This window comes from Gopherus flavomarginatus, chromosome 2, assembly GCF_025201925.1.
Source record: "Gopherus flavomarginatus isolate rGopFla2 chromosome 2, rGopFla2.mat.asm, whole genome shotgun sequence".
In the NCBI taxonomy this organism is placed as follows: domain Eukaryota; kingdom Metazoa; phylum Chordata; order Testudines; family Testudinidae; genus Gopherus; species Gopherus flavomarginatus.
The window spans coordinates 89,242,519-89,266,325 of NC_066618.1; the positions used below are offsets into that span (position 1 = coordinate 89,242,519).

A 23,807-nucleotide genomic window follows, 5' to 3' on the forward strand; every position below is an offset into this window, starting at 1 on the left:
TTTCTTATCATAAGGATTATTTTGTTCTGCACTTTTATTATTTGTCCCTTTAACTCATCAGTAAGGTAAAGATTTTGTCACCCTTATTTTTAGAAAAAGAATTGGACAGGTTGTGGGCAAACAAATAAATTAATGGATGCCCATGACCCGGGTTTTTACTAAAAATAAGGGGTAGGGGCTGACACCCGGGGAGAAACTAAACAGCTTCAAGGCCCCTGAAGCAGAAAATGTTACGAAGGCTCTCTGTCACGGAATCTGTGATCTCTGTGACAAAATCTTATCCTTACTTATCAGCATCAGGAAACCATTGAGGAAACTGGATGAATCGCAAATCATCGAAATAACTAGATTAATTAAGAAACTCTTATTCTTGCTTTAAAAGGTGATCCACAAACACGCTTTAATACCCTATAACCACATAGGCCCACACAAGATTATGGTGATCCAGAAACATTATTAAGAAAGACAGTTAAAGGATTAATGTTCTAACAAAGTAAGTCTGTGGTGTAGAAATGTAAGCAAATGTTTAAGGCTCTCTTTTTAACATCTGAAAGCTAATATAAGAAATCATCCGCAAAGGAAAATGGGGATATGTTCTTTTTTAAAAAGTATTTTTCATATCTTGTATTTGGCTATGTGTCTCATGTTATTTCTAAGAATACATATTTATCTGCATGGATCTAAGCAGAAAGAATTGGAATATCACATGAACTGGAAATGCTTTGATTTTTCTAGTGAAATTGGAAATCAAAAAAGGGACATTGCCTACTGTAAATCACATCATCTTAAAAAGGTGTTAGAAGTACTGTAGTTCCAGATATTTCACTTGCCTTTGAATCCCTCTGCCAATTTTGTGCTTTTACACGCAACAATTTCCTTCTTTTTTTAAACGCTCCTATTACTGTGTGGAAAAAATAATATAAACAAAAGAAACTGCCTATACGCTGTGTGTTGTCAAATGCATAAAGTGAACAATGTAGAAAAACAGGGAATAAATTTTTTTCTACTCAATTACAAAAGTCACTGTTACAGGTATCAGTAAATAAAAAAAATAGGTTGAAGCCTGATTTTTGAATTGACCTTTAAAAGTCTCTTAAGTACAGGTAACCCTTTGGTCTTTTGCATTTTTGCATATTTTAATGGCACACAAGAGTGAATACCTAATCTGAGTTGTGCTCAAATAAATTTTGTAGTTAAATTTTAGAACAAGTTTTGGAATTAGTCTCTGTTTGAATTTTTTAATACACACTGTGCTCTGGAAAAGGCTGCTAACAGAACATAAGAGAAGCTACAGCTATGCCAGGCAGCTGCTGGTGACGAACTCCCAGCCTGGTGTAGTGAAGAGACTCCCTCCCTCTCTTCCTTCAGAAGCTTCAAGAATCCAGCAAAGAGATGGAGAAAGGGGTGGAGGGGCAGAGTCCCAGCAGCTAAAGAGACCATCATAACTAGTCCCAGCAGGAGTGGACAGGAAACAAACAGCAGCAGATGCCAACAAGCTGCTACCTCTTATGATGGAAGCTTGACAGAGTAAAGAAACACTCTTTAGTCTATTCCAATAAACCAGCTGGTTGATACTAAACTGGATCTCATCTGAGTAAATCATGCCAGCGACCCTTCAATGTACCAAAAGCACAGCTCTTTCGCACCTGTTAAGCCAATAGTTGAATCTTTCTTTGGTACTGTCAAGGTGGCCAATGTATGGTTTCATGAGCCAGGCGAGCAAGGAGTAGGCTGGGTCCCCCAGAGCCACTATTGGCATTTCCAACATTACAAACGGTAACACGCCAGTTGGGGAAGACTATTCCTGCATGCAGCTCTTTGAAAAGCCATGTATCCTTAAATATACAAGCATCATGTCCCTTCCCTAACTAGCCCACATTAATATCAGTGAAGCATCCTTGGTGAATCACTATTGCCGGCATAACTATGAAAAAAAATCCCTTTGTTGATGTATTGAATAGTAAGGTATGCTAGTGCCAGAATAGGGATGTGTGCACCATCTATTTCTCCATCATGGTTTGAGAACTCCATTCCTGCAAATCTATCCACTATTCTCTGTACATTACCGAGAGTCATAACCCTGTGTGGCAGGAGGCACTTAATGGCCCTACATGCTTGGATGACACATGCCCCAACTCCAAACTGATTCCCCCACTGACCGATAGCAATCTGGTATTACAAACTTCCAGAGTGTGATTGCCACTCATTTCTCCAAAATCAATGCAGCTCATTTTGATGTGTCTGAGCTGAAGGTGTGAGATAAGTTTGGTGCACAGATCCAGAAAGTGGGTTTTTGCATCTGAAAATTTTGCAGCTACTGCTGGTCTTCTCAAATATGAATTATGATGCAATCCCACCAATCAGTGCTCATTTCTCGGGCCCAGATGCAGCAATCCACCAACTGGAGCTGCTCCATGAATGCCTGAAGGAATCTCGCTCTGCATCTTCCTCATCACACTCCCTATTGTAGTAGTACTCCTTCAAGTTCTTCAAATGTACAAGAAGTGTATGTCCTGTATTAGCAATGCTCATGATAATTGCACTGAGCAATACTGGGCCCATGTTTCTGCCAAAGAGACTGAGACCGAAAAAAGGTACATGGGACTGTGGGAGTTTAAAAAAAAAAAATGGGGAAAGCATTACATTATGGGACGGAGAAAGTGGAAGCACGGGAACTTGATCCCTAGCTCCCAGAAATCCCTGGACAATAGCTAGAGCCCTGCAAATCCATGGATATCTGCTCTATATTCACGGATACAGTTATATTGTTCACCATGTTTGCACATAGTGGATTGGATGTGAATATAATGAAATTCCTGCGTATACTTCCAAGAGACACGAAGTCCTCCTCCCCCAAAAAGAGAGATGTGTGATATAGACCAACACACCCAGCAAAGTCTGCCTCCCCATAGAGGCTAAATATTCGCTCCATCCCCAGCCACCATATACATAGAAAGGGGAGATGATAGATGAAGGCAGGCTGCAAAAATCCCCATTCTCCTATTGCCACAGTTTAAGCAGCCAAGCAATTTAGGAAACTTCACGTAACTTCAGTATTGCCGTATCACAGGGGCTGGCAAACTTTCAGAAGTGATGTACCAAGTCTTCATTTATTCACTGTGATTTAAGGTTCGCGTGCCAGTAATACATTTTAACGTTTTTAAAATGTTTAAGAAGCTTCATTTAAAATTAAATTAAAATGCAGAGCCTCCCCCCACCCCCCCCGACTGGTGACCGGGACCTGGGCAGTGTGAGTGCCATTGAAAATAAGCTCGCGTGCCACCTTCAGCACGCGTGCCATAGGTTGCCTACCCCTGCTGTATCAGGTCAGTTGGCAAGGGAGGCAGCTGCTTCTGCAAGGTAAGTCGGTATAGCTCTCTCATTCAGCACACATTATAATACCATACTTGAGCACATTACCAAACCGGGAAACCAGAAAGAGGAAGCAATAAACCAACTGATACACACAACCCAAAACCTCATTACTTACTTCAGAAGATCTGGACTTCAAAGCAGACTACAGAAGTCTCTGAAAGAAAATCTAGAGACATGATCGAACAGCAAGCTACTCAAACTTAAGACAATCGAGAAGCAGTGGGACAGAACATAGGATGTTTTTACAGAAAAGGGGGATATTCAGCTCATTGATAGCATTGACCACAAAGACCTTAAACATCTTAATAAGAGTTCCTGCAGCTCTTCAAGGAAGCATCAGATGTGCTAGAGCAGTCAAAGCCCACTCTCCATGTCGTGCCCATTTGGTACGAAAGGCTGAAAAAGTATCTCCATCCTCTACCACTGATGTAAATAGTCTAAATCTACACAAATTCAAAACTTTGCCATGTCTCACTAAAAAGTTTGAAATCAAGCCTACGAAGAGATCAGCGATTTTCCTGCACCAACAAATGAAGGGGATGAAAGTTTTCACTGAAGAGGAGAGAAAAGAAGTTATCACAATCTTATGCTTCTTTCGTCAGCTACACAGACACCATCACCAATGGAGACAAAATGGTCACATACACAGTTTGAGGATTTGGAAAGCAACCGTGGAAGTGACAAAGTGTCAAAGTATATTATTCTGAGGCTATCAAAGAATGAAGATGTGCAACTGCTGGAGTGGTGGAGACAATTCAAGCACAAATTTCCCCTTCACAGTCAAGTTGCACAGTTTGTGCATTCCATCTTTGCGTCCAATGAACCTTCTGAGGGAGCCTTCTTAGTCTCTTGTCACACAATGAGAAACGCACTTCACTGAAGCCAGAAACAGTGAATGATTTAATAGTTTTTACACAGTAATATTTCAAAGAAAATCAGCTGTCCTGAGGAAGACATCTAAGACTAAGTAATTCAGGGCTGGTGGATAGCTCCAAAGTGCTTATTTGTATTCAAAGAAGTGCTGGGGCTCAGCCCCAACAAAAATTAAGCACTGTCTGGGCATCCAGAGGGCACCTTCAACCCCCTTCTGCACGCCTAACCTGGGCACTGTGCTCCCTTTGCCTCTAATCTCTGCACCCTGCTCCTGTGCCTATGTGGGGAACTGACCTGGAGCCAAGCTGAGAGCCCTGGCAAAAATTAAGTACTATAGCCCTGCAATGGTATTCCCCCTTGCAAGCTTTCACAGAGAGAACAGACTTCCTGTACCTTTCACTACTGGGACTATTTAAAGCAGCGATTCTCGACCTTTCCAGACTACTGTACCCTTTCAGGAGTCTGACTTGTCCTGCATACCCCCAGGTTTCACCTCACTTAAAAACTACTTGCTTACAAAAATCAAACAAAAATACGAAGTGTCACAGCACAGTATTACTGAAAAGTTTCTTATGTTCTCATTTTTACCATATAATTAGAAAACAGATCAATTGGAATATAAATATTGTGCTTACATTTCAGTGTATAGTATATAGAGCAGTATAAACAAGTCATTGTCTGTATGAAATTTTAGTTAGTAATAACTTCACTACTGCTTTTTATGTAGCCTATTGTAAAACTAGGCTAATATCTAGATGACTTGATGTACTCCCTCTCCCCGGAAGACCTGTATGTGCCCCCAGGGGTACATGTACCCCTCGTTGAGAATCAATGATTTAGAGTACGATCCGCTTCAGTTGCCTCTTTATCAGCAACTCACACTGGATGATGTATATAGCTCTCTAGTCTGGGGGACTCTGTGATCAATTAAAAAACCCAAGTAGTTCACTAGAGGAACTAGTACTCATGGCATTTTTTCTTCCTCAACATCAATGGTAATGTATTGCACCACATGCAGCAAACGGCTTTATTGATGGAGACCTCAGTGAGGCATTAAATCAATGGAATATTGCAGACCACAGCAAGAAGCGTTCAGCAGGAAGCTCGTGTGGTAGGGGGAGAGGGGGTGGCAATACTTTGAAGGATAGAGCTAAAATTCAGAGGGATCCTCATAAATTGGAAAACTGGGCTATAGATAACAAAATGAAAATTCAGCAAAGGAAAATGTAAGGTTCTATACTTAGGGAAGAAAAAACAAACACACAAACACAGAATGGGGAAAAACTGGCTGGGCAGCATAACTGCTGAGAAGGATCTTGGAGCTGTGGTGGATCACAATCTCAACATTAGTCAGCAATGCAACACTGCTGCAAAAAAAGCAAATGTAATTTTAGGTTTCATTAACAGAGGCATAGCATGCAAGTCACAAGAGGTGATAGTACTGCTCTATTTGGTGCTGTTTAGGCCTCAGCTGGAGTATGGTTGTACAATTTTGGTCAACAATGCATAGAAAGGATCTAGAGAAACTGAAAAGGATCCAGAAGTGAGTGACAAAGATGATCAAAGGGATGGAATGCCAGCCAACAAGCTCCAGTGGCCGTGGTTTGCCATTCTCGGCCAATGGGAGCTGAAGGAAGCTGCATCTGTGGATGGTGAACCTCTGCAAAATGTCTTGTTGCCCGCAATAAGATTACCCTCATGGGCAGCATGTGGTCCCAAAACTGCAGGTTGCCCACCACTGGTTTAGACACAACAAATTCTGCAACTTGGCAGGGGGCTAAACTAAATGTGGTAGCTTGCAGTCCCTTCTAACCCTATGGTTCTATGATATTAGCTAAAGTGAATGCTAAATTTGCAGTAAATTTTCACCATATATAAAAAGGTTGTGTGTCTCATTATTTCACATATGGCCATGGCAATCTATTTTTATCAATCATATTTATTATGGTTGTCCATAAATACTGCCTATCCACCATTTTCTTTTTGCATTTTCCTATTGTTTTCTTATTTTAAAAAATCCAAGAGATGTAGCACAGGTTGTGGAGCACTGATGTCAAACATTTAGCTAAGGAGACAGGCAGCTGTGTTGTGCATTAGTTGCAGCTTCTTTAAGTTTCTTATCTAGATCAAAGTAGAAAAAGATGCAATAGTCCAGCCAACAGGGAATGAATGCTAACCACTGTGGCTGTTTTGATTTGGTCTCACAGGCACGTACTGAGCCTTCTTGTTTGCTGGAGCTAAAGAGAGGCCCTTCCAGTGACTGCTGCTTTCTTTATAGTCCTTAACAAGTCCAGCATAACTCACAAAAGACATTTGCTCTTGACTGAGGAGGGTGGTAGCATTTTCCATCTCACTGAGGAACCTGCCTCCTCTTACTTCACTTAGGCTTTTCTAGGCTTCATTTTAAACCAGCTACTTTTTATTCAGGCTCCAATCGGTCCTTCTTCAATTTATTATTGATAGTGCAGCCCATACCATTGTATTATTTCCTTAAGGGTTGTACATAGATGCTAAAGCAGGGGTCGGAAACCTTTCAGCAGTGGTGTGCCGAGTCTTCATTTATTCACTCTAATTTAAGGTTGTGTGTGCCTGTAATACATTTTAACGTTTTTAGAAGGTCTCTTTCTATAAGTCTATAATATATAACTAAACTATTGTATGTAAAGTAAACAAGGCTTTTAAAATGTTTAAGAAGCTTCACTTAAAATTAAATTAACATGCAGAGCCCCCCGGAATGGTGGCCAAGACCCAGGCAGTATGAGCGCCACTGAAAATCAGCTCACCCGCTGACTTTGGCACCCATGCTATAGGTTGCCTACCCCTGTGTTAAAGGATTGAACCCTGGATGAAGGGCTGTCACAAATTTATTCAGTGTTCTCAAGTAGGATGAAAATTCCTCACAACAGGTAGTCACAGGGTTAGAGGGTGAAAGGAGACAAGCTGAGTCCAATAACGTAGTACTTAGTCTACTAGTTAAAGTTGAAAGAATGCCTTTTCAAAATCTAGTAAGTGCTATAGTTGTGAAGGAATATCTATTGGCTTTGGTCATGACAACACTCATTTTATAAAAATTCCTTATGTTGTAATCTGTGAGATTTACATGACAACTGCAGATGAGTCACTATTTCCAGATTAGTTTATGAAAACCAAAGAAAAGAATAGGTGCATAATTATGTTTTTAGAGTTTGATTATACTACAGCTAAAGATAAAAATAGTAATCAAATGGTGAAGGAATAGGAGGCAAATTAATTGTAACTAATTTATACTGCCTGCCATATAAAAATACCATGCCTTGATTTTAATTAACTCTCACCAAGACTACATTTCACATGTTTTACATACTCAGTTGAAATGGTTTCATATCAGTGCCAGCTCTGCATTGACAAGACACTTTTCAAAGCAGGAAAAAAGGTACAGGAAATCTTATAATCCAGCCAGTTACTTTTTTACTTAAAGCCCTACTGTGTAAATTATCGGTAAACACAGCATGCAAACAAACACAGACTTGCACACATTAGAGAAATCAAATGGATTCAAACAATTACCAGTAATCAGTCTATCAATAGATCTAAAGAGGGCCTGTGCATATTTAAAAAAGTCTGACAAAAGACTGTACTATTAAAGATAGAAAATTAGGAAATGTACACTCTCATATCCAGAATGCCCAGTTTTCCTTATTAAAAAAGGTCAAAATCTGACCAAAAAGTGATTTTTCCACAAAAATTATATCCAAAATTCAAGAGATATAAAAACATAAAGTTCTAATTTTCAGTAAGATTTTAAGCATCCTAAGTAATTTGATGTTACCTTGACATTTAATCTGTGCAACTAACCTCCCCTATAAAACTGAAGACAGACAAGTTGACTACTTGGCTCAAACAATCAGCACTGTAGTCTTGGTTCATTGTGTAATCTTGCACAAGTTAATCTTGTTGTACCAGTTTTACCTTCTGCAAAATGGGGATAGCATTATCCACTTTTGTAATGAACTTTGAAAATCACATTCAAGTTCTTATAGTGCCAAATATCATGGGCGATATATTTTAATACATTTCTCACAAAACCTAATAACTTAAAAATATTGAAGTTATTTCAATTAAAACAACTGGTTTGACTGTAAACATTACACTGCATCTGCAGACACTGTAGCACTATTCTAATATATGAGTAGCAGAATGTAAAGTTGACTATAAACTAACAAATCAAAGTGACTAGTCTATCAATGACCCACGATTAGCAAGTAACTAACTTTGACCTTTGGGGTACCTATACATCAAATTTTGTACTCTGTATTTAAGCACTGTGACCTTCATTGCCACCATTAAACTATGCTGGCCATTGCACAAAACAACTTTTAACCCACATATTAGCGAAGCTCTACTTGGGGGGAGGGGTGGGGGGGGAGGGGTCCTCTCTATTCTTAGCAACCTAGAAAGACAAAAAAAAAAAAATGTATGTAGTCCTGCTTATCAGGTAGCAAAAAATAATGAGACGGGAAGATGTCCTCTAGATAGATAAAAGCTGATCATTCCAACAATTTGTAATTTCATCTTTTCATCACCAAATGTCTGTTTGTTGGTCCTTCTCAGAATGTAAGCTGCTCCTTGCGCTGAAGAGGACACCTCCACATCCTATCTGGTGCCAAGCACACTGTAGATGGACATTGCGGAAAAATCGGTAGATCGACGTTTTTTATTTAACAGATGGATTGCACAGAAATTAGGGAAGAGTCATTCTAATAATGTCAATACAAAGCATAGGATAACATGAGCTAAAAGGAAGATGTACTTTAAGTATGAATAGAAAGTCTCACCAGAAACAAGTAAGTACTTAGACAATTCAATGGGTTCCCCTTTGGCAACTGAGTCACCTTTTGAAAACTCTGTAGTGGGCCCATATCCAACTAGTCCTAGATAACAGTCAGGGACAGTATCAAAACTACCATGCTGTGGTTAGTGAGACAGTTTGACTCTTAAAGCACCAAAAGAGAACATGCAGAGATTTCAGAAATAAGTACATGGTTACTTTCAAAGAAGTTTTCAATCCATTTAAATAACCTAATTTTATTGAAGCTGAATTGGTTCTATTATACTGTAGGAAAATAATGTTCTCCTTGAAAGGGCTAAAAAAGTAACTCAGTCTTCTTGCATTCAATTAAGTTGGCTAACAGATGGACTATGACAGCCTGTATACTGGGCATGAAGATGGCTATGGTATTTTCTCTGAAGCACTATATAAGAGCCTGATAGTTCTGCATGAATAAAGGGGCTAAACCACCTGACAGCAGAAGGCACTATCATACAAGATTTTAATACAAATTGTTGTCAGAGGTGTGTTGTTGTCAGAAGCACTACCGGTGTGGTGCTCTGCTCTGCTCTCTCCTTGTTGGTATCACTCGGCTGCGTGCGTGTGTTCCCTGTGTGTGCTGCCCCAGCTCTGCGCAGACAGCTGACACAGCAGACCCGAAGAGAACCCCCAATGACCACAGAGTCTAGTAAGGTACGAAGGCACGTCGGCCAGGTTTATTGCGCTCGGACACAATTGCAGTTCCCTGTAGGTTTCTTAGCCTAACTCAGGGCATACTACGAGAAAGTGCCTCTTGGCAATGGACTCGGCTCAGTCAGTGGCGGGACTTTCCACTGCCTCCTCGGCCGGACAAAGACATCACCCCAGGGATACATTTTTATACACAGGTACAAACAAGTTACACATCACTCCTGACGTATTGAGGTACAATCCTTCTACGTAGCAAGGTACAACCCCTCTACGCAGTAAGGTGCCACCTCTCACCTTGTACATGTTGGTTCGATCAAAACAACTCTATCCATCATTTTACCCTTTTGCCCCTGTCATTGGGATGGGTCAGTCTGTTCCTTGTTATCTGTGTGGAATGTGCAAGTATGTGAATGTTCTGATCTCTAGTGTTCAGTACCTTTTAGGTACGTCTCTTCTTGCAGCATCAGCCCTTTCCTTGCCAGCTTCTGTGAGCAGAGCCTGCCTCTGGCTCACAGCTTCACTTTGCTTTATGTTAGCAAAGTCTTGGCCATTATTTTAGTTCAGGCCTCAGGCCTTTATCAGGGCCTTCACTTACTACACAAATTACTTCTACACCATTTTTAATAAGTTAGTTTCACTGTTCTCTGTGCAGAAGTCAGTTTCCCATGTTTGTGCAGATCTTTCATCCAGCAAAATAGAACAAAGGTTTTTACAGAACATGAAAATATGACTGAAAAACCACAATTATCAGCAAAGTCATTGGAAGCTATAGCTAAAACAACTTTTTTTTTTTTTTTTTTTTTTTTTTTTTTTAAGGCTGTAAGTTGACAGTCTCTAACTTAATACTGAAATGTGTTCTAAAATTAAGTTTAACCAATTTTGGAAAAAATTCTGAAAATGGTAGTTACATATTCATTCTAGTACTTCCTGTTCACATGCACTAATATGATCTAGTTACATAAAAAGTCATGGTAAGAAAGCATTTCAGTGGCAAAGTCAAGCACTCAAAAGTTAAGATATCCCAGAATTTAGGTTGCCCATGCAACCTTAATCCTTCCCCCTTGCATGCACACAATATGATAGCCTTTAACTGCATCATTATATTTTATTTTTCCCCACCAGCCCTCTCATCTCTTCAGCACACAGCATAGAGATTGGTTTGGAAAATGGAGCAGCTGTTCAATATTTTTATCCTCACTTTCAGTTGGTGTCCAGTCTTATTTACAGTACACCAACCAAAACATACAGTACACACAGGATTTTTCATTTCCTCATGTTCACCATAGTATCTGAGCATCTCTCACACACAATTTCCACATCTTTACAGTGGCATCCGAATCCACGAGCAAGTGTCCTGCACAACTGCTTTGGAGGACAGGGTCATAATTCAAAATGATCTGGACAAATTGGAGAAATGGTCTGAGGTAAACAGGATGAAGTTTAACAAAGACAAATGCAAAGTGCTCCACTTAGGAAGGAAAAATCTGTTTCACACACATAAAATAGGAAGAGACTGTCTAGGAAGGAGTATGGCAGAAAGGGATCTAGGGGTTATAGTGGACTGCAAGCTAAATATGAAAAAAAGCAAACGTGATTCTGGGATGCATTAACAGGTATGTTGTGAGCAAGACACGAGAAGTCATTCTTACACTCTACTCTGCGCTGGTTAGGCCTCAACTGGACTATTGTGTCCAGTTCTAGGCACTGCATTTCAACAAAGATGTGGACAAATTGGAGAGGGTCCAGAGAAGAGCAACAAGAATGATTAAAGGTCTAGAGAACATGATCTATGAAGGAAGGCTGAAAGAATTGGGTTTCTTTAGTTTGGAAAAGAGAAGACAGAGGGGACATGATAGCAGGTTCAGGTATCCAAAAGGGTGTCATGAGGAAGGAGAAAACTTGTTCACCTTAGCCCCTAAGGATAGAACAAGAAGCAATGGGCTTAAACTGCAGCAAGGGAGGTTTAGACTGGACATTAGGGAAAAGTTCCTAACTGTCAGGGTGGTTAAACACTGGAATAAATTGCTTAGGGAGGTTGTGGAATCTCCGTCTCTGGAGATATTTCAGAGTAGCTTAGATAAATGTCTATCCGAGATGGTCTAGATAGTATTTGGTCCCTGCCATGAGGGCAGGGGACTGGACTCGATGACCTCTCGAGATCCCTTCCAGTCCTAGAATCTATGAATCTGTTTTAGAGCTGAGTAACTCCAAACCCTCAAAAGGCTTACACTGTAGATTGTACCTCATGAGGAAAGCCCAATGATCCTTGCAGCCATAAGGTCCATTATATAACTACTGATGTAGTTACTGAACAGTAACTCCAGTGAGGCCAGGAAGCTGGTGTCGGTTACTCCTCCTTTGCATGAGGCAGCCTCTGTTGGCAAAGATGTGAACTTTTCATAATTAAGGGAGTCATACCTAGCCATTATGACCTTGTAATTAACAACACAGAACTGCAAGCTAGCAGAAGAGTACGACTTACGGTCAATAAATAAGTCTGGAAAGTTCACTGTGTTGTGAAGTGGTTTTGTCCTGACAGCTTTTGACTAGCAGCTGCCACTGTTAATGACGATGATACTGGCTGCATATAAGAGAACTCAGCCCCGTAAGATGGAACTTGATATTTTTCATCCACTTTGCTGGATGTGGGAAACACTATCGGTAAGATCACTCGTGTAAGGTCCATAACGGCCTTGTCCATGAGAAGGGCCATCTTCCCTGAAGAAGCAGACCGTAAGCTATTGATTAGTTTATGGATAGATTCCTGACCTCCTCCATTGGGATTTGTAAGGAGTTAGAGACTGTCTTCTGGAGGTCCTGAAATCACCTAAAATTGTTTAAGGGTACTTAGGGGAACCACGGCATCACTAGGGCATAAGGAAATCATAGTGGGCCCAAAGAGATTAACCAGAAGAACTGTGACATTACCTAAATATGAGGACATGCCAGAGGAAGTCTGAGCAGGTGGTTGCAACCTGACATCGCCATGGCTGTAAAAGGAGAAGCCTTAGAGTAACAAGGCCTGTCTGGGTAGTTCTATCTTCCCTGAGCAGATCAAGGCACCTAGTATGGGCATTAAAGGGTCGGAGCCTGGTGGCCATGGTGTCAGGAACCATGGCCCATGTCCTGTTTAGTGGACTGAGGAAGGTGGAGATGACCTTCTGGGAGAGTACGTATGGGAATGTTCCATTCCCTAGCCATCATGTGAAGCCACCCAAGAGGACAATGAAAAAGGAGCATGCCAACTCCATAGTTGGTGCCATACATGTGGGCATTGCTGGTAACACCTTTTCACTATAGACAGAGTGTCTCCTGGTGCCACCAGCAATACAGATGTGGACAGCAAGGGAGATTCTGGTTTGTGCAGCACTAGGACGACTGTCAGTGCAGTATGGCACCAAGGGATCAACAACAGAGACTGTGCCATGACATCATGGTGAATATCTAGAGATTACTACTGTTGTCTGTGGTGCTGAAAAAGCCTTCGTTGGTGCCAACGTTAAAGAGCTGGAGGTTAACAGAGTTAAGTTCTTCAGTTAAAGTTTTCTGTGGAGCTACTTCGGATAACTCATTTGGATTCAGCATTGGCAGGAACCACATGGGACTGCAAAGTCTTGAAAGTAAAGAAGTACAGGGAAGAACTCCTCGTGGCCTCTACCTTCTTTGATGTTCTTTTATTATGTTTGGTCATTTTAGAAGTCAGAGCTGAAGATGAAGCCCCGTGAGTCCACGAGCCAGCACTTGATCACTTCAACACTGGGAAGTCATGTACAGTGGCGTCCTGAGATCTAGGAGCTGATGCCAGCTTCGTGGACTTGCCTGTGAGATATACCTGTAGTCAAGCCTACAGGATTTACAACTCCTATAAGCAGGCTAGGCATTTAGTTGACCATCATTTTAAAAGCATGGCCCCCTCAAACAAGAGACAGTATTTGAATCTGGGAGATCTGGAAGAATTAGGAGGTAGTGAAAGGAACTGAATGGTAGTTGGTGCGCTTTGCCCTTTCATGCCCTTGACATGAAGCAGGAAGGGTCACAGGTATCCTGGAGATGGTGTGAAAGCAGGACTTCTGCTTCCTCAACTATGGACCACTGTTCCGGGAAAAAGAGGTTTGCTGAAAACAGATGAGGTCCACCTGACCGAGAAGGGGAAGAGCATCTTCGCACACTGACTTGCCAACTTAGTCAGCAGGGCTTTAAACTAGGTTCAAAGTGGGCAGGGACAAAAGTCCACAGGTATGCATAAAAAAGTGGTCTTCACAGAGGGATAGTTGTTTGGGGTGACGTTGAAAATTATAATACGGTCACAGGAGTAATAAAAAGGAAGTCAGTGGGGGAAACTGCTTAACATCTTAGATGTCTATACATGAATGCAAGAAGTATGGGTAATAAACAAGAACTGGAGCATCAGTCTGTAAAATAAATTATAATTTAATTGGCATCACCGAAACTTGGTGGGATAAGTTCTGTGACTTGAATATTGGCATAGATGGTTATGGCTTGATCAGGAAGGACAGACAGGATAAAAAGTAAGAAGGTGGTGTATATATTCTTGATGTAAAATGCATCTGTTTGGAGGTCCAGAAGGAAGTGAGAGGCAGACCAGTTGAAAGTCTCTGGGTAAAAATAAAAAAGGTAAAAAAAAAATTTATATGTATATGTATACGTATGTCATGATTGGGATCTACTCCAGAGCACCAAACAAGGAAGGAAGAGGCGGTGGTGGCATTTCTAGGACAAACAGAAATATCCAAAACACATCACCTGGTAACAACAGCAGAACATAAAATTTCCAAAAAGTTCTTGGACTGTATTGGGGACAACTTTTTGTTTCAGAAAGTGGAGGAAGAAACCAAAGGGATTGCCATTTCAGCCTTGATTGTGACTAACAAGGAGGAATTGGTAACAAATCTGAAGGTGGAAGGCAATTTGGGTGAAAGTGACCATGAAATGATAGATTTCCATGATGCTAAGAAAAGGAAGGAGTAAGAGCAGCAGAATAAGGATAATGGACTTCAAACAGGCAGACTGACAGACACAGAGAACTGGTAGGTAGGGTCCCATGGAAGAAAAATTTAAGGGAAAAAAGAGTTCAGGTGAGCTGGCAGTTTCTCATGGCAAGAATATTAAAGGCACAACTGCAAACTATTCCAATGCAAAGAAAAGACAGGAAGAATAGGAAGAGGTCAATGTTGCTCCAACAGGAGCTCTTAATGACCTAAAAATCAAAAAGGAATTCTAAAAAAGTATAAACGTGAACAAAAGCTAATGAGGAGTATAAAAGAATAGCACAAGAATGTAGGGACAAAATCTGAAAGGCTAAGGAACAAACTGTGTTACCCTTAGCAAGAGAAAGAAAAGGCAGTAAGAAGAGGTTTTTTAAATACATTAGGGACAAGAAAAGGCAAAGTAAAGTATAGGCCCTCTACTTAGCAGGGAAAGAGTTAACAACTAGGGCTGTCAAGTGATTAAAAAAAATTAATTGTGATTAAAGTTTTAATCACAGTGTTAAACATTAATAAAACATCATTTATTTAAATATTTAGAATGTTTTTATATTTTAAAACATACGCTGGGGCTTCTCTCTGGCCAACCTGCTGGCCGGGGCTTTGTGCCTCCTCCCCCGTTGCCTGCTGAGGCTTTGTGTGCCCCCACTCCCTCAATGGAGCTACAGGTTGGGGTTTCAGTCTCCCCACTGCTGATGCCTCCCTCTCACAGGCGTTAACTGTGATCAATTGACAGACCTAGTCATCAGTTATAAGTAAGGCTACGATTTTGTCATGGAGACTGCCAAAGTGATGGAATTCATCGGGGTCCCTTCCCAAAGCTCCCAGCTGTGCGAGCAGCAGGCACCCCACAGCTCTGAGCTGCTGGTGGCACGGGACCCTGGAGCTCTGAGCCCCCAGGAAGTTCCCACAGCTGGTCCTCACAGGGTACCCACAGCTGCCAGGGTCTGTGTGGGGACCCCGCAGCTCCTCATTTTGTCATGGATATTTTTAGTAAAAGCCAGGGACAGGTCATGGGCTTCCCTGAATTTTCTTTATTGCCTATGACCTATCTGTGACTTTTACTAAAAAAATAAATAAAATAAATCCATGACAAAATCTTAGCCTCACTGATGACATCAAGAAGGTTGAGGTGTTTAATGCCTGTTTTGCTTCAGTTTTCAATTAAAAGCTTAATAGTGACCAGATATTCAACATAATTAATATTAACAAGGGGGAAGGAACACAGGCCAGAAGAGAAAAAATGTTAAAGAATATTTAGATTATTTGGACATATTCAAGACAGCAGGGTTTTATGAAATGAATGCTAGGACACTTAAGGAATTAGCTGAAGAAATCTCACAACCGTTAGCAACTATTTTTGAGCGCTCATGGAGGACAGGTGAGGTCCCAACTTCAATACTTGGAAAGATATTGGAATAAATTATTAAACAGCTGTCAAACACCTTAGCAAATACAGGATTACAAGGAACAGTCACCATGGATTTGTCAAAAACAAATCATGCCAAATCAAGCTCATTTCCTTCTTTGACAGGGTTACTGGCCTAGTGAATAGGGGAAGCAGTAGACTTATATCCCTGCAAGCCCAACTGAATTAAAAAGGCGTGCATTTAGTCTTCTTTCTAAATGCCTCTGCTTATAGCCTGTGATATTGGCAGGCACATGTAAGCCATTTTCATGACCACACACTGTAATGTCACAAAAACAGAATGATGTGATCTTCACTACAGAATCCATAAGATAGAAATTGGAAGCTCCAGTGCAATCCAAAATAACTGAATTAATATTCTATCAAATTCAGGGTCCCACAGAATTTGGCAGCGAATTTGCCATAGACCAACCGTGCTCACAACTTCAAGCTGACAGTGGGGAAAGAGTGCAGAACCTCACCTCCAAAACCACAGGACAGCTTAAGAGAAAGGAACATCTTCTCTAGCTGTTTGCAAAGTGGGACCAGTTTTTCCACATATGGGGCCAGATCTCTAAAAGAAGTCAGCTCTTATTTAGGCACCTAAATAAGATTAAGTATATCATGATTTTAGTGCAGTTCCACATGACATTCTCATAAGCAAACTAGGGAAATGCAATCTAGATAAAATTAATAAGGTGGGTGCTTAGCCAGTTGAAAGACTATACTCAAAACAGTAATTATCAATGATTTGCTGGGAAGGTGTAAGCAATGGGGTCCCACAAGGGTTAGTTTTGGGTCTGGTACTATTCAACATTTTCACTAATGACTTGGACAATGCGGTGGCATGTGCGCTTATAATATTTGCAGATGACCCCAAGCTGGGAGGGTTTGCAAAAAAAATACCTAACAACAAAAACCTGGGAATGTTTAGTCTTGAGAAAAGAGACTGAGGGGGGACCCGACAACAGTCTTTAAACATGTTAAGGGCTGTTATAAAGAGGATGGAGATCACTTGTTCTCTATATCCACTGAAGGTAGATCAAGAAGTAATGATCTTAATCTGCAGCATGGGATAGTTAGGTTAGATATTAGGGTAGTTGAGCTCTGGAACAGGCTTCCACGGGAGGTGGTAGAGTGCCAATCACTGGAGGTTTTTAAGAACAGGTTGGACAAACACCTATCAACCATGGTCTAGGTTTACCTGGTCCTGCTTCAGCAAAGGGAATTGGACGTAATCCTTTCAACTCCTACATTTCTATGACTATATGAATCTCAGGTGGCACATGAATCACATGGAAACTGTTGGCCAAACTCAAGCACTTGGGGGTAGGGGGGGAGAGTGTGGAATCCTTCTCCACATGATGCCCCCCGAGAAGGGGTAATGGGTACCAGGGCCCTGTGCTAGGTCTAAGGAGCCTGGCTAGCTTAGCTCTTTTTACCCTCCTCCCAGAAAGGTTGCCTTCTCCTGGTATTCCTAGTCAGTTTCCTCCTGCTGCTTTGATAATAGCATAACCTTTTAGAATGCTCATGTTCAGTTATTTTAACATGGTGACGACAAGGGACAAAGGGGAAAACAGCAATTTTAAAAAGTCTCTCTCAAACCTGAATTGAATTTCATGAGGCCAAGAAAAGGCATTTTCTGATTCCAAAACACTCTCTCTGCCAAATTTCTAAGGTCTGTTGTGAACAATGAAGGCATTAGAACTTTTCTTAACAAGGTCGCCAGAAACTTTTGTAGCGGAAAGTGTTGGACAACCTAAATATAGAGATCACTGTGAGCTTTCCTATTATGCTCATTCACTACCCTACAAGTTTAGGAGCATTATTTTACTTCAGCTCTTTCATGGCTCTATTTGATAGTGAGGAACTGCTACTATATTGTCAAAAACTGTGATTTTGTAACTATTTTATCTTATGAAATGTGATTAAATGGAGATGTCCTCTGTTTACTATGGTTTCACAGTATAAAGATAATCAAATTCTGCCCTCAGATTACCACTGCAAACCCACTAAAGTCAACAGGATTGCATGGGTGTAACTAAATTCAAAATCTGGCTCAATCTTTCTCTATTCCCTTCTGCACTATGAGCACTAGGGTCTTTGCCTTCCAGTAAATCCCAGTTCCTTTCATACTAGATCCATTTTCAGTCAGTAAATCCTAGTCTTCTATTTATATACCTCCAATATCTGATGCTTAGTAGGACCAAATTCCTCCCTGCATCAATTTTTTCTTAAGACTCCTACAAATTTCCAGTTGCTTGCCTCTGGCAAATATGTACCTCCCAGTCATCTACGAATGAAGGTATTTTCAGATAACAACTGTGGTCCAGAAAATTTTAAACCTAATTTATATTCCTGAATAATTTTGAAAATTATGAACTTCCCCTGAAAGTTATAACCCAGAATTTCATGTGCAATATCCACTAGAATTCAACATAAACAACCTAAAGCATGGTATAAATCACAGGAGAGATGAATATAGATTTTCAAAACATTTTTGGACTAACAGCCATTTCTTTGGAAAATATGTAACCAATTACTTTAGAATAAATGAGTAAGATCTACAATACACTTTTAAACTAAGCTAATATATATTACTGTAACATTTTATTTAAGGTACTACGTATTTAAATACTTCTATTTTTATAACAATTGTCAAATACCTGCAACTAGTTATTCTTACCACTTTAAGAACTATGCATTAAACAGTTAATTTTTATGGCTGCATTCTGAGTTAAACAATTTTCATTTGTACTTTATATGTTAGATAAATTTAATTTTTACAGACCTCTCTGGCAATGTGACTCAAGGCTTCATCTTCTGCAGAGAATCTATCTTTTACTGGAGTTCTTTTCCTCCCCGATCCAGGAGTCCCCATTTTTATTCTTTAGTTTCTAGATTTCTTTTGCAAGAATGAACTGGTCAAAACTCAACTTTCAGATCTGAAACAAAAAGCATAAATATTATCAGATTTATTTGTTGATTCTTTATATGTAACACACTCAGCACTTAAGAAGTCTACCTGCCATGGTAAGATTTCTCTGGCTTTTTTCCGAGGAAGGAGAAGAACAGGGGAATTTCACCAGAAAGTCACCACAGGTCTTGCAGAATCTCAGCTTTCATTTTAGAAAAATATCCTGCCCTTATGGTCATAAAGACTACATTCTGTTTGCATTCTACAGAATTCTTAAGTCTGCAGGAAGCTCCAATACCTTTGCTGATGCACACAGTTTTGCCAAGCAGCAACTTGCCATTGTTAGTATCTTGTCACTTTTCACTACTACTATTCAGAATGCCATAGGCAGTATTTAAGCTCTCACAAACATTAATGTCATTCTACTGCTGCTAGGAAGAGTCATAAGCAACAGTAGATCCAAATATTGAAGCTATTCACTGAGGTGGAGGTGGTGAAAAACGGTTAGGGACTAAAGTAGAAAAGTGCCCCCTTCACAACAGGCTAGAAGTAGGCCAGTAGACATACACACACCCCTCATTGCAGCCAGAAGGCAGAATGAGAAGACAGATATCATGGCTGCTCTGATGATGTAAGAGAAAGAGAACACTTGTTTTGTTTCAAGCAGACAGAGGGGCGGGGTTTGGGATGGGGATTAAAGGGAGGAAAGCTCAGACACCTACTAATTATATATTTAAAGTTTAAGATTTTTTGGTCAAAAAGTTTGCTCTGAAGTGGGAGAAATTTAATATGCGAAGTAATGGCTCACAAAATATTTAATTGTAAGTTCTTTAGTAAATATTTTTTATTAGAACTGCTGAGATGACCTTAAGTTAAACGTCAAAGCTATCATAAAATCATTGTAATAGGGAAATATAAAATAACATGAACTTTGCTCAAGAGGGTGGAGCATTACATTTCTTAGCTGCTTTGCTTCTATGAGTTGCAGGATTAGAGAAGGAATTTTAAACTTACTTTTTATTGTATGGTACCGTACACAGCATAAATAGTATCCTATAGTATACACCATGACTATAGAACTTGCACAGATTCATTTTGTTTTAAAAATTCCTGTTATTCAGATTTACTGAAATTACATGAAAGATGTAATGAAATTTCCCTTTAATGCTCTGATGCATTTAGAATTCAGAACACCTGAATGACTACTTTATATATACAGCATTTATTATAGGCATTACTAGGCTGACTGGCAAAGCTGCATTCCACCTTCAAACCTATATTCAGGTTTTAAATAGGGTGACCTGGGAGGGATCAATCTGTCAAAATAAAGATTGCAAGTGCCAGGAAAGCAAATACAGCAAACTGCTCCTCTCAACCAACAGAAGAACCCTTATCTGTAATGGCAACATGTTTAACTTTTCTGCCCCATTTATTCCGTGCCCTGAAATGCTTCTGCCATTTTAACAAAAACAGAAAGAAAAATCTTTATTAAATGTTAATACTCTCCCATATAGAGCTTTTACTTCCACAATGCTTTCACAAAACCTTGCGGGGGTGAGAGGGGCAAGGAGAAGGAGGATAACTACATAGCACAACAACATTCACACTCAAGGTTTCTCAAAACAGCTGTACAAAATAGATACTAGTAGCACCGTGATTATATAGATAGAAGTGGTAGCACATTCAATAGCTAACACACAAAGCCTTTAACATTAGAATGTACACTTCTATCCCAATAGAACGCTGTCCTCGGGAGCCAAAAACTCTTACCGTGTTATAGGTGAAACTGTGTTATATCGAATTTGCTTTGATCCTCCAGAACGAGCAGCCCCGTCCCCCTGGAGCACTGCTTTACCGCTTTATATCCGAATTTGTATTATATCGGGGTAGAGGTGTAATTTACTGAGAAGAGAGTTTGCCAAGACACCATTTTTCTATTCCAGTAACAGAAAAAGTATCATCAAATGCCCCCTCAAAGATAACTAGCTTGGCATATAAGAGGGTAACACAAATATCAACTTCTCCCTACAACTATTTCATGTTATCACTTTGTTCATTTCTTTTTCTATTCCTTTACATTCTCTCCTGATATATCTACATGTATACACTTGTCATGGTATAATTCCCCACTCTGAACCTTAGCGTCCAAAACATGGGGTACCAGCATGAATTCCTCTAAGCTCAACTACCAGCTCAGTACCTGTAACGCTGCCACCAACCAGGAATTCCAGTGCCTGGTACACTCTGGTCCCCCCAAAACCTTGCCCGGGGACCCCCAAGACCCAGACCCTCTGGATCTTAATACAAGGAAAGTAAATCCTTTCCCTCACCGTTGCCTCTCCCAGGCTTCCCCTCCCTGGGTTACCCTGGAAGATCACTGTGTGATTCAAACTCCTTGAATCACAAAACAGAGAGGACAATTCAACTTCCTCCCTCCTTCTCCTTCCCCCTCCCAGACTCATCCTGAGAGAAAGTAATCCTGGCACAGAGAGTCATCAGCCTCTCTCTCCCTCTTCCCTCCTTTCTCCCCACCAATTCCCTGGTGAATCCAGACCCAGCCCCCTGGAGTCTCATCAGAATAAACAAACAATTAGGTTCTTAAACAAGAAAAGCTTTTAATTAAAGAAAGAAAAAACAGTAAAAATTATCTTTGTAAATTTAAGATGAATTAGGTACAGGGTTTTTCAGCTATAGACACTGGGAATACCCTCCCAGCCTAAGTATTCAAGTACAAATTAAAATCCTTTCAGCAAAAATACAAATTGGAACTTCTTCCAGCCAAATGCACAATTAAAACTTCTTCCAGCCGAATGCACAATTGCAAATAAAGAAAACAAACATAAGCCTAACTCACTTTATCTACCTCGTACTCACTATTTGGAATCTATACGAACCTGTATCAAGGAGATTGGAGAGAAACCTGGTTGCACGTCTGGTCCCTCTGAGCCCCACAGTGAACAACAACCACAACTAACAGCACAGCACAAAAACTTCCCTCCCTCAAGATTTGAAAGTATCCTGTCCTCTGATTGGTCCTCTGGTCAGGTCAGGTGACAGCCAGGCTTACTGAACTTGTTAACCCTTTACAGTCAAAGAGATATAAAGTACTTCTGTGCTATTAACTTTTCTTATCTGTTTATGATAAACACTCAACCTAAAAACACCTTCCACCCCACTTCTCTGGGGAAGAACCCTACTCTCAGTCCCAAATACTATGATCTTCTGATTCCAGACTATACTGCAAAAGCTCTCTTCATGATGTTCCCTCAGGATACAAACATCATATTTTAGGCCACACCACTAATCACCTCCAACAGTGCCACCTGTTCTGATGCCTGGATCTATGCGTACAGAGTTGGCACCACATACAGGCAAGGCATTTAGATAGTGAGAGAATTCTATAAACAGAAAAACCATCACTTGCCTTAACTCTTTTCAAAGAATGCCACAGGGTCTTTAAATGCCATCTGAACAGAGTGATTTTTGTTTAATGTCTCATCCAAACGTGAGTGCTAAAAGATCAACAGAAACCCCACTATATAGCACTGGATTTTCAGGATACCATACGAGTACAGTTCTTGCTTTGGGATAACAACCACCAGCAACAATATGGATCTCAAGTACCAAGCAGAAGACACAAAAAAGTAGTATCTTAAAGAAGTTGAACCATTCATTCTTGGAGAGCAGAGCTGTGCTATTTTCACATTCTTCACATCATATGAAGCTTCCAGTGCAAGCCTAGCAGTTCAAGCGTTTGAACTGCTAAGGTCTCCACACAACAGGAAGCAGAACATTTGAACCATAGGGTGTGCATGATCTGTACAGCCTACTGATGCTTTCACCTGTCTAGGTTTGGGTGTGGTGTTGATTTTATTTTGGGGTTTTTTTTGAGAAAGACATGTTCATATGAAACCTACATTGACACCTTAGTTTTGAATGTATACAGAGAGAGTCTGTATAACCAAGCACCTCTATGGATAAACAAAAAAAAATTATATACATAAATTCATACATTTTAAGACCAGAGAGAACCACTATAATCATTTCCTGTATAACAGCTATGACAGAATTTCACCAAATGATTCCTGCTTTACGCCCATAACTTTTGGTTGCACTAACACATGCCTTTTTGACATTCAGTCTTGATTTAAAAACTCTAAAGAGAACCCACCACATCCCTAAGTGGTTTCAATAGTTAATTATCCTCACTATTCGAAATGTTTGCCTTATTCCCCATCTGAATTTATCTAGCTTCATTCTCCTGACACAGAATCTTGTTATGACTTTGTCTACTAAATTGAAGATCCTATACCATCAGAAATCTTCTCTCCATGTACTTAGACTGTGATCAAGTCTCCTTTCTCTGGTTCAACTAAACAGACTGACCTTCTTTAGTCTATTACTGCAGCACAGGTTTTCCAGAACTCAAATGTTCTTGGAAGTCTTTTCTGAACTTTTTCTGACTGTCAACATCATTTTTAAAGTGTCAACACCAGAAATCGGCACAGTATTGCAGCAGTGATCTCACCAATGCTGTATTTGTGGTAAAAGCATCTCCCTACTTCAGTGATATTTCCCTCACTTATAAATCCAAGGATCACATTTGCTCTCTTAGCCACCCCACCACACAGGAAGCACATGTTCAGTTGATTATCCACCATGACCCATACAGTTTCTTTTGGAGTCACTACTTTCAAAAATATAGTTCCCTGATCCTGTGTGACCTACATT

The 23,807-nt window shown here is 40.3% G+C and overlaps 1 protein-coding gene across 12 annotated transcripts in view; it reads right to left on the reverse strand.

Annotated features, from left to right (window-relative positions):
* The window catches only part of LRRFIP2 (LRR binding FLII interacting protein 2), a 125,842-nt gene that overhangs the window by 94,837 nt on the left and 7,198 nt on the right, over positions 1 to 23,807 (reverse strand). For all 12 annotated transcript variants that reach the window (XM_050937977.1, XM_050937976.1, XM_050937978.1 and 9 more), the window contains exon 2: positions 18,951 to 19,104. In XM_050937977.1, coding sequence (XP_050793934.1) covers positions 18,951 to 19,040 — 90 coding nt within the window. In that variant the 5' untranslated portion in view covers positions 19,041 to 19,104. The remainder of the gene's footprint in view (positions 1 to 18,950; positions 19,105 to 23,807) is intronic.